General features: G+C 43.6%; 1 protein-coding gene across 1 annotated transcript in view; it reads right to left on the bottom strand.

Annotated features, from left to right (window-relative positions):
* The window catches only part of ERO1B (endoplasmic reticulum oxidoreductase 1 beta), a 50,308-nt gene extending 36,504 nt beyond the window's left edge, over positions 1–13,804 (bottom strand). The window contains exons 1-2 of the mRNA XM_075924806.2: positions 13,463–13,804; positions 8,399–8,518 (exon numbers count right to left, since the gene is read on the bottom strand). Of these exons, the coding sequence (XP_075780921.1) occupies positions 8,399–8,518; positions 13,463–13,564 (222 nt within the window). The 5' untranslated portion in view covers positions 13,565–13,804. The remainder of the gene's footprint in view (positions 1–8,398; positions 8,519–13,462) is intronic.
* Positions 13,805–14,937: the final 1,133 nt, after the last annotated feature.

Consider the following 14,937-nt stretch of genomic DNA (forward strand, 5'->3'; position numbering starts at 1 on the left):
CCAATTGAAAAATAAATCAGTATATTCTCAAGCCTTTGTACATGATTGTCAAAATACCTGAAGCTTAAAAAATGGCAGATTTCTGAGGAAAAAAAACAAACAAACAGTGATCATTTAACTCTTTTATGTCTTTGATACATATACTTTAAGACCTCATCATTTTGCTCTTCTTTTTAATGTGGTTTGTACAAATGTTCCCTCAGTGAATATATACTACTCAAAGGCACCCAGTGGATTGGCGTACTGTATTTAGATCCAGTGCTATCCAACTTTAACATCTTGTTAAGCAATAGTGAAGTACCACTTTGAAACTGATAAGAGGAAGGGACTTAATCATGCTGTCAAATACACAGGCTCCAAACGTTATAAAAACTCAGCTACTTTTCTGGAATGCAGCAAAACTAATCCAATAATGCAAGACAGTATTACCTCCTAATAAAATTCAATACTAAACTTAAGCTAAAACCCTGAGAAGCATATTTGATGTCAGAATTATTTTTAAGTAATTTAACATTTATATGCAGACTCTGAAGACTTCCAACAGGAAATGAAACCCAAGTATGTTCTTTTCATAAAACAAAAGCTCCATCACTGCCTATTTCTTAAATATCTATCAAAGCACTCCAAACTCTAATCCTACAAAAAACCTTGAAATTAGAAAATTTAGAACAAAAACATCTTAACTACGCACAAGAATAAAAAGAGTTTTTTTACATGTTTTGGAAAACATGCCACAAAGGAAAAGAGGGAAGAGGACAGAAGCTCTGATTTATATCATGCAGTGGTGATAAGGAACTGGAGATGCTAATGGCCCCTATCACCCAGGTGAAACTACAAGGCAATGCAGGGACACATGCAGACTGTCAAACAGTATATTATTTTCATAAACTCCAGCTTTGGACACACAGTGCATGCACATTACTCTCAATGGAATGTAACTAAGTATCCAAAGACAGTTAAGTAAGTTGTCCATTGTCACACAGGAAGTTTGCATAGAAGCAAGGAACTGATCCTGGATTTCCCAAGTCCTCGAGTAGACTATGAGTACAGAGAACACAGGTACCACAAGTCAACCACTCCTTAATAGCATTAGAAACCTTTGATAATTATTGTTTTAGATAGCTGATTAAACACCATTTAACATCCCTAATTGACTAGTTGATAAGGTGGGGGAACTTCAGATCAGCAGCGGGGTCAGCTCCCAGCTTGGGAGCGAACCCTGCTGCGGCTCTGCCTTTTAAACATATTAAGAGCCAACAAGTTCTTAATACATTTAAAAGGCTGAAGCTCAGCTGAGGGGGAGGGGGGGGGAGGGGAGAGACTTGGCGCAAGCCAGGAATCAGCTGTCCCAGCTTGCATCTAGTCACTCCTGCTTGTGCTGTGCTGACGGCTCTTAATACATTTAAAAGGCTAAAGCACAGTTGGGGGGAGAAACCAAGCATGAGCCAAGACAGCTGATTCTTGGCACACACCCAGTCCCCGACTACACCTCTGCTTCTCCTGTGGAGATGGTGCTGGGGGAAACCAGCTTTTAAGCTAGCTCCTCCCAGCACTGGCTCCTGCTCCCTGCCCCTTGCTGACTCTAATAGTGGAGGGGAGAGGGGGGAGGAAGTGGGGAGGTGGAGAAGGAGGAGCGAATAGTCAAGACACTAGTTGATTATCCAATAAGCATATGCTTATGTCAGGGATGATCCCTCTCTGGCATTAGTTGATTAAACGCAATTTAACATCCCCAGCAGAAAGGCAAATACAGTGTTTCAATTCACGTTCTTAATAAAGCAAACTGCATTTCTTACTGAAAGAAAAAAAAATTTTGATCCTCATTATAGACTGAGGAATAAGATATCCCTTACTTATGAATACAGATTGGACCTCTCTGGTCTGGCATCCCGACTGGTCCCAGACAAGGGGATTTGCTGGACCAGGGGAGGTCCCTCCCCTAATGGCCCATGCTAAACAGATTTAAAAGAGAAAAACAAATTTCATCCATTTGGTTGTATACTATACCTCCACTTAACCAAAACTCTATTAACCTACCTCTGAATTACCTGACTATGTTCCTTGTTCCCCAGCATGAAATTCATGCTACCAAGGTCATGGGAAGAGATTTGGGTACTAAGGAGGTTAGGCTAATAAAGCAGATAGCTCTGGCCAGAGAGGAAGTGGAAGAGGAGGAGGATAACCATAATGACAATACGGAGTCTACCTTGCTGCCAAATAGCTCCTGCATTAGCATATGGAGTCCTTTACAACCCTACTGTCACAGAATTGAGGAGCACAAAAGAGACCCCAGGCTTGGATTGCAAGGCATCGTCACTGTCCTCCTTGTCTGTGGGGGAGACCACCTCACTACTGAATGACTTCTGTCATTTTGATTATAGGAACTTCTGATTATATGAATAAAATCCATGTCCTCCCTGCATATCAGATAATCGTGTATACACTGTATTCCTTGAATACACTCTGGAGTGTTAAACTTATGTCTAGTAGATCAGTAATTCATTCCTCAGTGAAAAAAAAAAAAAAGACAGGTAGTGCACAGAATACAATTTAATTTTATTTTCAATAACTCATTTGGGCTAATAAATATAAAAGAGCAATTACAACTATATTTTTAGTCATGTGAACTGTAACTGACAGATGTATTTAGGCAGAACCCTTAAAACAACTAACAGAAGTTACCAGGCATTTTCCCATTCTCAGTACTCCCTTCCTTTTTAAAAACTCCATCCCTGAAGAGCAATGCAAAAAAAAAAAAAAAAAAGCTTCAGAACTTGAGAATCTAGTTAACTCTGTGGTGTCTTCTTTTGCTAAGCATATTGAGATCAAAGTAGAAGAGCAGAATACAGTGCAAAATCCCCACTACAAAAAAAAAAAAAAAAAAAAAAAAAAAAAAAGACAAGAATACAGAAAGGTGTGTTTAGAGAGGTTTTCTATTCTGGATTTCCACAAAAAGGATCCTGTTACAAAAATCTCTTTAGAATACTGGAACAATAACTCTCAGGAATATGCAGGTGTCAAATAATTGACCAGGACATCTCCCACGTATAGTTGGATACTGTAGATAAAAGACTGCTAAAGAACCTTAAACTACAGACTATTTCATAAAAAACAGACTAGTATAGAGATAGTCCACATTCCAAAGAGAGACAAAAAGCATTAGAAACTATTATGTTTAATATGTTTGCAGAAGGGACACCTGAAAATACATGTATTATACAATCACACAAATTAACAAAACACTACATGGGGGAGAAATAGCCAGAAAGTATTTATCAAGAAGTCTCGTGGTCATCCTTGTAGCCTCTAGCATTACAATCAGATCGACTGATGTTATCCCTAGAGAACATTACTGGACATCCTGTCACAATTCTAGCATAAAAGATATAGTTGACTACTCAGGTATCTATCAAGTTACTAACATGTAAGTAATGGCCTGGACTTCTACATTCCTTAATTGGCTTTGTATCCTCTTTAAATAAATCAAAATGTTCCAGTACAAAAGTTGCTTATACCCTTCCACCGAAAAGTTTCCTTGCAAAACAGTCATGTTCTCAGCCAAATGTTTTCAGGGAACGTCAGAAGCACTTACACTATATTTTATTTTATTTTCTAAGGACTTGTTTTCAATGCATTGTCAACTATAGCCACAAACGAGTTTTACTCACTAACCTCCCTATTACTCAACTTGAAGAGATTTTTCTGCATAAGTATTTCTTTACATTCCAACTAGCTAGCCTGTTATTGGCTATGGATTGAAGGTCAAGTGTTTGGTGATGCTGAAGATAGAAATACAGTGGGGATGAAGCAGCTGCTACATCATTCTGAACACAGGATGTTAAAGTGCAGATTATCAGCTAAATCAAGTAGTTGATGGAATTTCCATTGACTACTCTATTAGTGTATGTCTACACTTACACCCTCTTTCAAGAGAGGGATGCAAAATGAAGACATTTGAAATTACAAATGAAGCCAGGATTTAAATATCCCACGCTTCATTTGTATAACCACGTTATGGCACTATTTCGAAATAAAACACGCTGTGTAGACACATTATTTTGAGAGAAAATCCTTCTCTCGAAATAAACTTCATTTTATGAGGAATAAGGGTTAACAGTTATTTTGAGAGAAGGGTTCTCTCTCAAAATAATGTGTCTACACAGTGTGTTTTATTTTGAAATAGCGCTATTTTGAAATAGCACCATAATGCAATTATACAAATCAAGCACGGGATATTTAAATCCCGGCTTCATTTGCCATTTCGAATGTCGTGATTTGCATCCCTCTCATGAAAGAGGGTACAAGTATAGATATACCTTTAGCTGACAAGGGGAGGCTCACTACCCCTGCTGCGGCTCTGTAGTTTAAATGTAATAGGAGCCCCGGCTATTACAACATTTAAACTGCAGAGCTACAGCAAGGGAATCTTCTGGGGCCGGTACAAACTGGAACTAAGCAGTCCTAGCTCACCCCAACTGTGGGACCACTGAGACTTTGCCTCCCTCTCCCTTGCACTGCACAGACAGTGCTGGAGGTGGGATGGGGAGCGGGGAGAACCGGCTTTTAAGCCAGCTCCCCCCAGCACCAGCTACTGCTTCCCCCTCCCCCCTTGCTGTCTCTGACACAGAGGAAGCAAGGGGGGGGGGGGGAGTGAGTAGGTCAACAATACCCTTACATCCCTATGCTGGACTGCTAATCAAATCACTGAATAGCTGGAGTGTTTTGCACTGTGGTCATTCTAGTGCTATAGCTCAAGTGAGGGTAAAGAGAAAGAACTCAAATGGAGTAACTCAGCCTAACTGTTGCAATGAAGAGAGGCCATGTGTTTTCAGAGTGGCAGTGCTGTAGCGCATTTTTTTTTTTAGAAGGCTGAATGCTTGTATATCTTGTTGAACTGCACAGAGAAGTGTAAATACAAGTGCACACTCACTGGCTCATGTAGACTCTGAAGATGTCCATAAGGGAATTTTTAGTGCATGCCAGTAGGGACCTCCCAGGCAAGTCAGTGTGCAACACACTAGTACACACCTCTTTGGTGCAAGCTAACATAAAACGTAGATAGGCCCTCAATGTAAGATCCTGGCTTCAATGTTTATATGAGACACAGCAGTACATGCAAAGTGGGTTTTATCCACCAAAGCTCATACCCAAACAAATCTTAGTCTTCAAGGTGCTACAGGATGCCTCATTATATTAGACAGTTACTTTTGGCTATTTTAGATTTGTTTGTTCCATTTCTATTAGACCAACCAAAGGCACCATAATAAATTACAATACGCTCAAGCAGTTAGTCCCATTTTCACCACCTAAATTGTGCATAACTAGCTCCTCTGGAGCATGGCAATTAGAACTGCCTATACCTGGGCTTAGACAATTATGGATTTTAAACCCTTACTCCCAATTCAGTAATTGCATTAATGAATACAGGAGAAAATGTTTGGAACAGAAACTCATGTACCTTACTTTTATGATGAGAGATTTAACCAGTGTACAAAATTACCCATTACCGTAATAATGAACTATTGTAAATATATTACTAATTCTAAACACACCTCCACGAAATAAAAAAAAAAGTTGACTACATCTGCTATGATAATAATAGGGCACTCAAATTTGCCCCTCAGTACAAAAAAAAAACAAAAAACCAACAACCACCAAGGTACAGTAGACTTCGGATAATCCGGCACCTTTGGGGTCCAGGTGGTGCCGGATTATCAGAAATGCCGGACTATCAGGAGGTACTCTGGCAGGGGTGGGTCTCGTCGCAGGGGAACAGCGCCGCAAGGGCCAAACCCTCCGCCATTTTAGAAGAAGGCAAAGCCTGCGACCTGCGGAAGCAGAGAGGAGGCGAGAGGCAGGCAGCCGCTTCAAGAAGTTCTAGTCAATTACACTGCCGCCGCTGGATCAACAGGCTCTTAATCTACCTTTCCCCTCTACTGCCTGGGGCTAGGGATAGGGGGTTGGCGGGTGGGCGGGGGTGCTGAACCCTCCCTCCTATTGCAGGGAGGCAAAGCCTGCAAGCGGAGGAAGGGGAAAGGCGGTGAGAGGCAGGCAGCTGCATTCAGGAAGCTCTAGTCAGTTACACTTACTCCGGCTGGATCCACAGCCGAAAGGCTCTCGATCTACCTTTCCTCTCTACTGCCTGGAGGAGGGGGGGCAAAGGAAGGTAGGGATCAGTGGGGGAGGGGGTGTGCCAAATCCTCCCTCCTGCTGCAGGGAGGCAAAGCCTGCAAGCAGCAGAACCAGACAGGGAGGGAGAGGCAGGCAGCTGTTTCAAGAAGTTCTAATCAATTACACTGCCCCGGCAACAGGCTCTCAATCTACCTTTCCTCTCTACTGCCTAAGGGGGAGGGGGACGGAGGGAACCGGTAGATCCGCAGGTGACAGGCTGCTGTTGAAACTCACAAGAGATCATCTCCCCTCCCTTGTGAGTTTCAGCAGCAGCCTGTCACCTACGGATCTACCCGTTCCCCCTTAGGCAGTAGAGAGGAAAGGTAGATTGCGAGCCTGTTGCCGGGGCAGTGTAATTGATTAGAACTTCTTGAAACAGCTGCCTGCCTCTCCCTCCCTCTCTTGTTCTGCCACTTGCAGGCTTTGCCTCCCTGAAAGAGGAGGGAGGGTTCAGCTCACCCCCGCTGAACCCTACCCTCTCCTGGCCCCCCTCTGGGCAGTAGAGAGGAAAGGTAGACTGAGAGCCTATCGGCTGTGAATCCAGCTGGAGTAAGTGTAACTGACTAGAACTTCCTGAATGCAGCTGCCTGCTTCTCGCCGCCTCTTCCCTTCCGCCGCTCGCAGGCTTTGCCTCCCTGCAACAGGAGGGAGGGTTCAGCACCCCCCCGCCCGCCAACCCCTACCCCAGGCAGTAGAGAGGAAAGGTAGACTGAGAGCCTGTCGGCTGTGGATCCAACCCGGGGCAGTGTAATTGACTAGAAATTCCTCAAGCAGCTGCCTGCCTCTTGCTCCCTCTCCACTACCCTGCAACATGGCGGAGAGTTTGGCGCCCCTGCTGCTGACCTCCGTCCCCTTCCCTTCCTCTCCCCTTCCCCTCCCCCTCCCCCTCCCCAGAGGCAATAGACAGAGCAAAGATAAATTGCAAGTCTGTCGCCTGCAGATCCAGCCGCAGTTAGTGTAATTGACTAACAACTTGAAGCAGCTGCTGGAGCACATCCGGGTTATAGTTGGTGCCGGACCATCAGACGTACCGGACCACTGGATGCCGGACCACTGGAGTTTTACTGTATTAACTTTTTCTACAACCAATACATGGAAGATATTTAATAAAACAGGTCAAGCTCATGCTCTAAAATCTTGTACTTTTGATCATCATCGAATACAAGCGTAATTATGGAAACAAAATGTCCACGATAGAATAAATAATTAATTTCTCACTATTTGAAAATTGAGATTCCTATCTCTTTTTAAAAGGAATAAAACCAAAGAGGTTATCAGTTATCTAGATGGCATTGAGTAAAGAAGGTAATAATATGATGAAGATTGAGACCTGATGACTTGCCAAGAAACAAGCGCTGTCAACTATTGGAAAGTAAGTACAGGAAGTCCCCGGGTTACATGCAAGATAGGGACTGTAGGTTTGTTCTTAAGTTGAATTTGTACGTAAGTCGGAACTGGCGTCCAGATTCAGCCGCTGCTGAAACTGACTAGCGGCTGACTACAGGAAGCCAGAGGCAGAGTTTCTCTGCCCCGGGCTTCCTGGAATCAGCCGCTGATCAGTTTCAGCAGCAGCTGACTTGGGGACACCTGGGGTAGAGCAGCTGGGGTGCAGCCGGGTAGGTCCCCTCTGGGTGGTCCCGCCGCCCGCGCCCTCCGTGGCTTTGCTCCGCGTCTCCCTGGTCTGCTGGGGGGAAGGGCCCCCCAGCAGACCAGGGAGATGCGGAGCAGCTTTTCTCGCCCCGTAGGACGCGGGCGGTGGGACCGCGGTGCGTCTGGGCGGTCCCCGCCGCCCGCGTCCTCCGGGGCGAGAAAAGCCCCATTCGTAAGTACGGATCTGATGTAAATCGAATCCGCGTAACCCGGGGACTGCCTGTATGTCATTTCAGTTTTTACACATAGGTATTCAAAAATATTTAACTGTAAAAAAATCATTTGTCCATTGGACTTCATTTTTAGTGATTTACTCCTGTATTCAGCCATGTATATACCACAGACAACATTAGTTTATGGCACATACCACAGGTGGCATATACCATAGGTAACATTAGTATAATTTTCAATCAAACAACTAAACACTATTAAGGGATAAAAGGGAATTTTGGGCTGCTAAGAAAGAAATTCATCAAATTTCAGAAAAAAGAAAATCAGGACAATGCTAGTCCATAGATCAAATACTCTGTAGGTTTTCATTGGATAGCTATGTCCAAAAGTGCCATTCTTACTATACCTTGTAATATCTGAAGTAGTCCCGTTCTTGCAGTTTCTGTATTTTAGGGAAGATCTTGTAAGTGTTGAAGTTATCAATGCTTTCTATATCACACAAGCAGTCATCCAACACTCCAGTGAGCTACAAGAAACAAAATATATTATATTGCTTTATTAAACAAGATTAAAGGTAGTAAAAATATTTGTTAAACAAAAATTAGAGGATTTTTCTTAAGAAAGGTGAAAAGAAGTTACGATAAGCATACATAATTATAATACAGTTAACTATTTAAATTTATTACGAGTTGGTTAAACACTTGCTGAAACCAATTAATTTAACAGCTACTCTTAATTTGTGCAAGCAGCTAATTTGTGATGCAATACTATTCTAATGTAGCAACTATGGACATATGGCAGCCTGAAAGGTCTACATTTCCCAAACCAGGAGGATACACTATGATAGGACAATTTTCTGAGATGCTTAGTATGGGCACAGGAATTGTTTACGAACCTGTGAGACTGAGCCACTCATGTACATAAAAATATTGCATTATCTTGTAAACTAGAATACTTCACTTTGGCTACATCTACTCTACAGGCTTTTTGCACAAGAATTACCATTCTTGCACAAAAACTTGCAGAGCGTCTACACTGCACGCGCATTCTTGCACAAGTAAATTTACAGTAAAGCATCAGAAAAGAGGGCTTCTTGCACAAGAGTTATTTATTCCTCTCCCCACGAGGAATAAGCCTTCTTGTGCAAGAAGGCAGTGTGGACAGGCAACAGAGGTTTCTTGTGCAAGGAACTCCTATGACTAAAATGGCCATCAGAGCTTTCTTGCTCAAGAGAGCGCCCACACTGCCATGGACGCTCTTGCGCAAAAGCACATGGCAGCGTGGACGCGCTCTTGCACAAGAATTTGTGTGCAGAAACTCTTGCGCAAAACAGTTCTTGTGCAAGAAGTCTGCAGTGTAGACATTGAGTTTAAACATGGGTGGTGGTGGGTGAACCTAGGGCTAGGAGAGGCAAGCCCTCAGCCCCAGCTCTGCCACCCAAGACACGGCCCATGCCTCTTGTCAAGTCAAACCTGAGAAGAATAACTTACTTAGGCTCCTTAAAACAAAACAGCTTCAATGTCTGAACAAACAGGAAAGAAATGGCTTTGTTTGAGTCCATATAGTGATTAAGATCGCTCATGGTCCATATACAGGACCACCAAGAGCTCCAGCAAAACGACAAAAATCAGACTTTCTAATCCTAATATTGTGAAAAAGAAAAAAAGCCCCAAATAAAATACCCCTTTCAAAGACTAGCTTCTCTTGAAAAACATATTCTTTCTTTGCAGATCACTAAGCGTAAGATATGTGAAATAATTTTTTCACCTTTATATTAACTCTTTACTGTGACACAAACCTTCATTTCATGCAGACATTATCTTTTACTGAAAAGAGTTATAAAATACAAAACCTAAATATTTTTTATTATGAACTTTCTTCAACAGACTTAAGGATGTGCCTAACTGGAATGTTTTTACTGAAATGGGTCCAGAGTAACAATTCTCTGAGCAATCCATTTCTGGACTCAAGGAAGGGGGGGGAGGGAGGGAAAGGAGGCATTTCATTTGGACTTCCCCCATGAATACTTCTGAAAGTTTTTAATTTGTACTTCAGGCATTACATAATTGAACAGGGAGCTTTAAAAAAAGCTCAAGTTACCTATTGCAGTGCAAGATGTAGACGTGATAACTCAAGACAAAAACCTAGCCCCCAAAAAAGGGGGGGCTACTGCCCTTTTATTAAAAACAAACTAAAAAATGGCAAGTTATTGAAAACTGCGTCTTTGACAGGTTAGCTTTCCAGCACCTGATGATGAAAACAGGATTCACAGAAGTTTGTACCATAACTTTCAGGTAGTACGTTAGAGAATCAAACTACATTTACCATATATTCCGGCGTACAAAACGACCTCTGAAGTTAAAAAAACATCCCCCAAAAATCGGGGGTCGTCTTGTACGCCGGATGCCCCGCCGCCGGAACCCCTCCGCGGCTTTGAAAGCCTCAGGGGGAAGCCGGCGGGGGGGCATCCCAGGCGCGCATGGGCTGCCCCCCCGCCGCAGCCCCTCCGCGGCTTTGAAAGCCTCGGGGGAAGCCGGCGGCGGGGCATCCCAGGCGCGCATGGGCTGCCCCCCCGCCGGAGCCCCTCCGCGGCTTTGAAAGCCTCGGGGGAAGCCGGCGGCGGGGCATCCCAGGCGCACATGGGCTGCCCCCCTCCGGAGTCCCTCCTTACTATGCTGTCAGGAAAAGAATTACATTTTAAAAGGTCCTACGTTAAAACATTATTGGAATAAGTACTATTTAAAGCCTATTACTTTTCATTATTTGTGTTGGATTTTTTTTCCTCCCACTGACCCCTGACAATCAAAATAGACTGTTTAGTTCACTTGATAGGTATAGAGCCAAATGTGGCCCTGGTATAAGTTATCATACCTCCAGTGGTTTTAATGGAGTTGCATCAATTTATGCCACAGACAAATTTGGCTCATAGCATTTTTCTGCTTCTCATGTAGTACTTTTACTTTCGGTACTGTAACTAATTTCTGCTTTTGGAGGAAAGGACTTGGACTCAATAGGAATGTAACAGTTTAATGAAAACATGTATAGTGCTAACAGATTCATAAAACTGTTTTAAAAAGTCTATTTATAAAAATTACACCTACAATAACTCATTAAATATTCTACTTGCTACCCTGGAAAGTATGGTTTCAGGTTTTTTTTAATATATAAAACTAATGAGAAACATGAGACGCTTCTAGATAATGTAACAAAGCACTTAAATTATTAATGTTGATATTTATTTTGCAATTGTAACTGTTACATTCATGTGTGTTATAGGAAGTGGCAAACAGACCAGTAAAATATAACCACAACATGTATAATTCTCATCACTGTCTAACTACAAGGCTCAAACTGAAAAACACTAATTGCTACTTTTAATTTTATTTGTATAATATGGATAAAAGTGACTAACTCACAATCTTTTGTCTCCATAAAGTGTATTCAGTTAAAACGATTGCTGCATATATAACATCCCGTGTAGCCCATAATCTGTTAATTCTCTAACTTGTTTTCCAGTAAGTAAATTTGTTATTAAAAATTTTAAACATTATTTAAATTCCAAGTCATATGCATTTAAAATATGGAATTTGCAGAAAAATTTATTTCTACGTTTGTTATGTTGTATTCTATTCAGAGTTTGTATGTTTTACATGAACGTAGTAACATTTTTAGCACCTTTACAATCTTAAAAAGGTATGTTATCAGGTGGCTGTATTTTAATTGCTTAAACATGCATCATCATTAGAAAGCCAACTGGGATGCCTTGTTTTGCTCCTTGCAAAATGAGAGAAAGAAAAATAGTCGGCACAACATTTTAAAGAACTAGGGTACAACAGATATCTAGAATTTGAACCACGGCTATATATAAGCCTTTGTTTTAAAATAAATTAATATCCCTCACAGTTTATGGATAAAACACAATGAAACCTGCATTCATATTTATCATGCCAGCATTAAGGGCTCACCAGAAAAAAAGTTAGCATCTCCCCCACATAAGTGATTTAAAGGCAATTGAATTTGGATATGGATGGATCACATAATATATCCCACGACATGTCCAACAATTTTCACAGATTCATGGAGTTTAAGGCCAAAAGAAGTCATCAGATCATGTGCTCTGACCTCCTATATATCAGATACCATTAAATTTCACCCAGTATTGAGCCTACTAACTCATGTTTGACCAGAACCAACTTTCAAAAAGGAATCCGCTGTTAATTATAGTTTGAGTGTACCAGTAACAAAATTCACCACTTCTCCAAGGAGCTTGTTCCAATTGTCAATCACTCTCACTTAAAAACATGCACCTTACTTCCTAACTGAATTTGCCTGGCTGGAGTACTTTGCTTCTCTTAAATAAAAGGTAATCTTACTTGTTGACAGTCCCTTGGATGGTCACTTACTCTGAAACCTGCCTTAGGGTATGAAAAGCTTAAAAGTGTAAATATATATTTAAAAGTACTAAGAGACAACAAGAATCTACTTGCTCTATATGGATGTTAAGGATTCCCTATGTTTCCCCTAGCCTCTTTGGCCAAAGCTTCACCTGCCTCTCCCCAGTCCCCCACCCTCCATCACAGCTGCTATATTAGATATATGTGTTTCATTCTGATGAATAAAAATAAGAGATTCTCCACTTAAGTTGCATCATATTTTTGGAATTTGAAGCTCTCTGTTTCTCAAGACACTTAAAAAGAAAAAGTAAGCATTACCTTCACCAGCACAAGTTCTTTGGTGATGTTGGACATACAGCAGTCAGCTCAGTAACAGAGTGGGGAATAGAACCCATGTCTCCTAACTCCCAGGTCCTTAAGTATCACCAACAGACCACATTACCTCCCATTAACTGTCCTCTTGAAGTCAAGAGTTTTGCATAAAAATGAATGGCATGATACAAGCCATATTTTGTGAAGCACCCTGGGATTATTAAGGGTGAAATTTGCAGTAGATATACAAAGCACTGCTTCCTGAATGAAGCAACCCCTCTACTTAATGCCTGCAACTTTGCAGAAAGTATGATTATATCCTGAAACAGAGAACTTCTCTGAGCATTCATATTTTCATACCGCTTCCCCCGCTCCCCCCCCCCCCGGCACGTTTACAAGTCAGCGACATTAACCAGCTGCTCAATTACTGTGCGCAGATGCGACCAAAAGAGCGTCTCAATCCAACTTCCCCTGCGAGCAAAAGGCAGCGAGTGGAAAGGAACAGGAGCAGGTAGCGCGTGGCCCCGCAAGCTGCCGAATATCTGCAGCAAGCCCCCTCTTTGGGCCAGCGGGAGCGGGCTGCAGCGCCCAACAGAGAGACAACGCTGCCCGCACGTGAGCCGGTAGCCCGGCTGCAGAGTGGCCGAGGGAGGAGCGCCCGCGGCCCGCCGGAGCCCCCGTCCTCCTCCGAGGCAGCCCCTCCTCTCCCCCCCCCCCCACCCCACACCGGGAGCCGCCGTCCCCTCTCGGGGCCCGCCTCTCACCTGGGCCTCCACGGGAGTCCAGATGCCGCCCAGCAGCAGGAGCCGCACCGCCAGCCCCGTCCCCGCCGCTGTTCTCCGGGCGGCTCCGCGGCCGCTGCTCATGCTGCTCCGACCTGGCCCCGCCACCCTAGGGGGGGGCGCGCCCCGCTCCGCCGCGCGGCCCCGGAAGAGGGATGGACGCGGAGGGGGGGGGGTCGCAGGGACCAACTGACACTCTCCGCGCTGCTGCTGCCGGGCACCTGTCAGGCGAAGGCTCCGCCACGCTCGCCTCAGCCGCGCTCCCGTACGCGCCGGCCCGGTCCTGCCGCCTCGCACAACCGCCTTCTGCCGCGCAAAGCACTCTGGGAAGTCGAGTCCAATCGGCCGCTCTTTCTAACCCGCTTCGGGGTCTGGGACTACAGGAGGCGGGGCCCTGGGCAGTGGCCAATCAGAGACAACCACGCGCACCTTCAAAACAAGAGGAGGTGACAGTTCACGGGGAGTCAGAAAGGGGCGGAGCTAAGGTTGCCTGCAGCCTTCTGCTCCGCTCTCCCCCCTCCCGTCTTCTGTGCGCATGAGGCTAGGGGGCGTCCGAGCGGGTTTTCCGTGACGTAGACTCTGCACAGTTGGCCGGTGTAGTTCGCGTCCCTGTGTTCTGCTCTGAGTGCTCGGATCGTAGGGGCAAGCGCTTCAGTGGCTGTTTCCCTTGTGCTCAGTTTCCCTGCTTGGCTGTGGGGAGTTCCTTCTATGCAGACGTACTGGAAAATATTATTTTAAAAAATTAGAAAATGTGTTGGTAAAATAAAAATAGCCCTCTTTTGACAATTGTAGGAAACCACCATGGTGATGGCAACACCATCTAGTGCTGAGACCATGGCATGGGTGTGAAGAGGACCTCTGACTTCTTAGAAAGTGATTTGTTAAGTGAGCTGGGGCACTTCACTCTACTCTGTCTCTGCCTTTTGGAATATGAAAGACAACATGTAGTCCCGTGGCACCTTAGGATATGTCTACACAGCAGCATTATTTCAGAGTAACTGACATTATTCTAAAATAACATAGTGCATGTCTACACTACAAGCCTTTATTTCAAAATAACGTGGCGCTGGAGAACTTCTTATTCTGACTCATGGTAACCCTCATTTCACAAGGAGTAAGGGAAGTTGAAGGAAGAGCGCTCTTCTTTCAACTACACACATATATAGATAGATAAATAGATGATAATTTTTTGTTAGTCTCTAAGAGCAAAAGTCAAAATAAGCTATGCCGCTTGAGCTTCGTCAATTGCATAGCTTAAGTTGCAATAGCTTAATTCGGCTTTTGGCTCTGTGTACACTGCAGGAAGTTAAAGGAAAAACACTCTTCCTTCGACTTCTCTTATTCCTTGTGAAATGAGGGTTACAGGAGTCAGGGTAAGACATCCTCTGGCTCACCATTATTTCAAAATAATGGCTTGCTGTGTAGTCACGCTATTTGTTATTCTGGAATAACATCAG

The sequence above is a fragment of the Pelodiscus sinensis genome, chromosome 3 (genome assembly GCF_052426305.1).
Source record: "Pelodiscus sinensis isolate ZL-2025 chromosome 3, ASM5242630v1, whole genome shotgun sequence".
NCBI classification, from domain to species: domain Eukaryota; kingdom Metazoa; phylum Chordata; order Testudines; family Trionychidae; genus Pelodiscus; species Pelodiscus sinensis.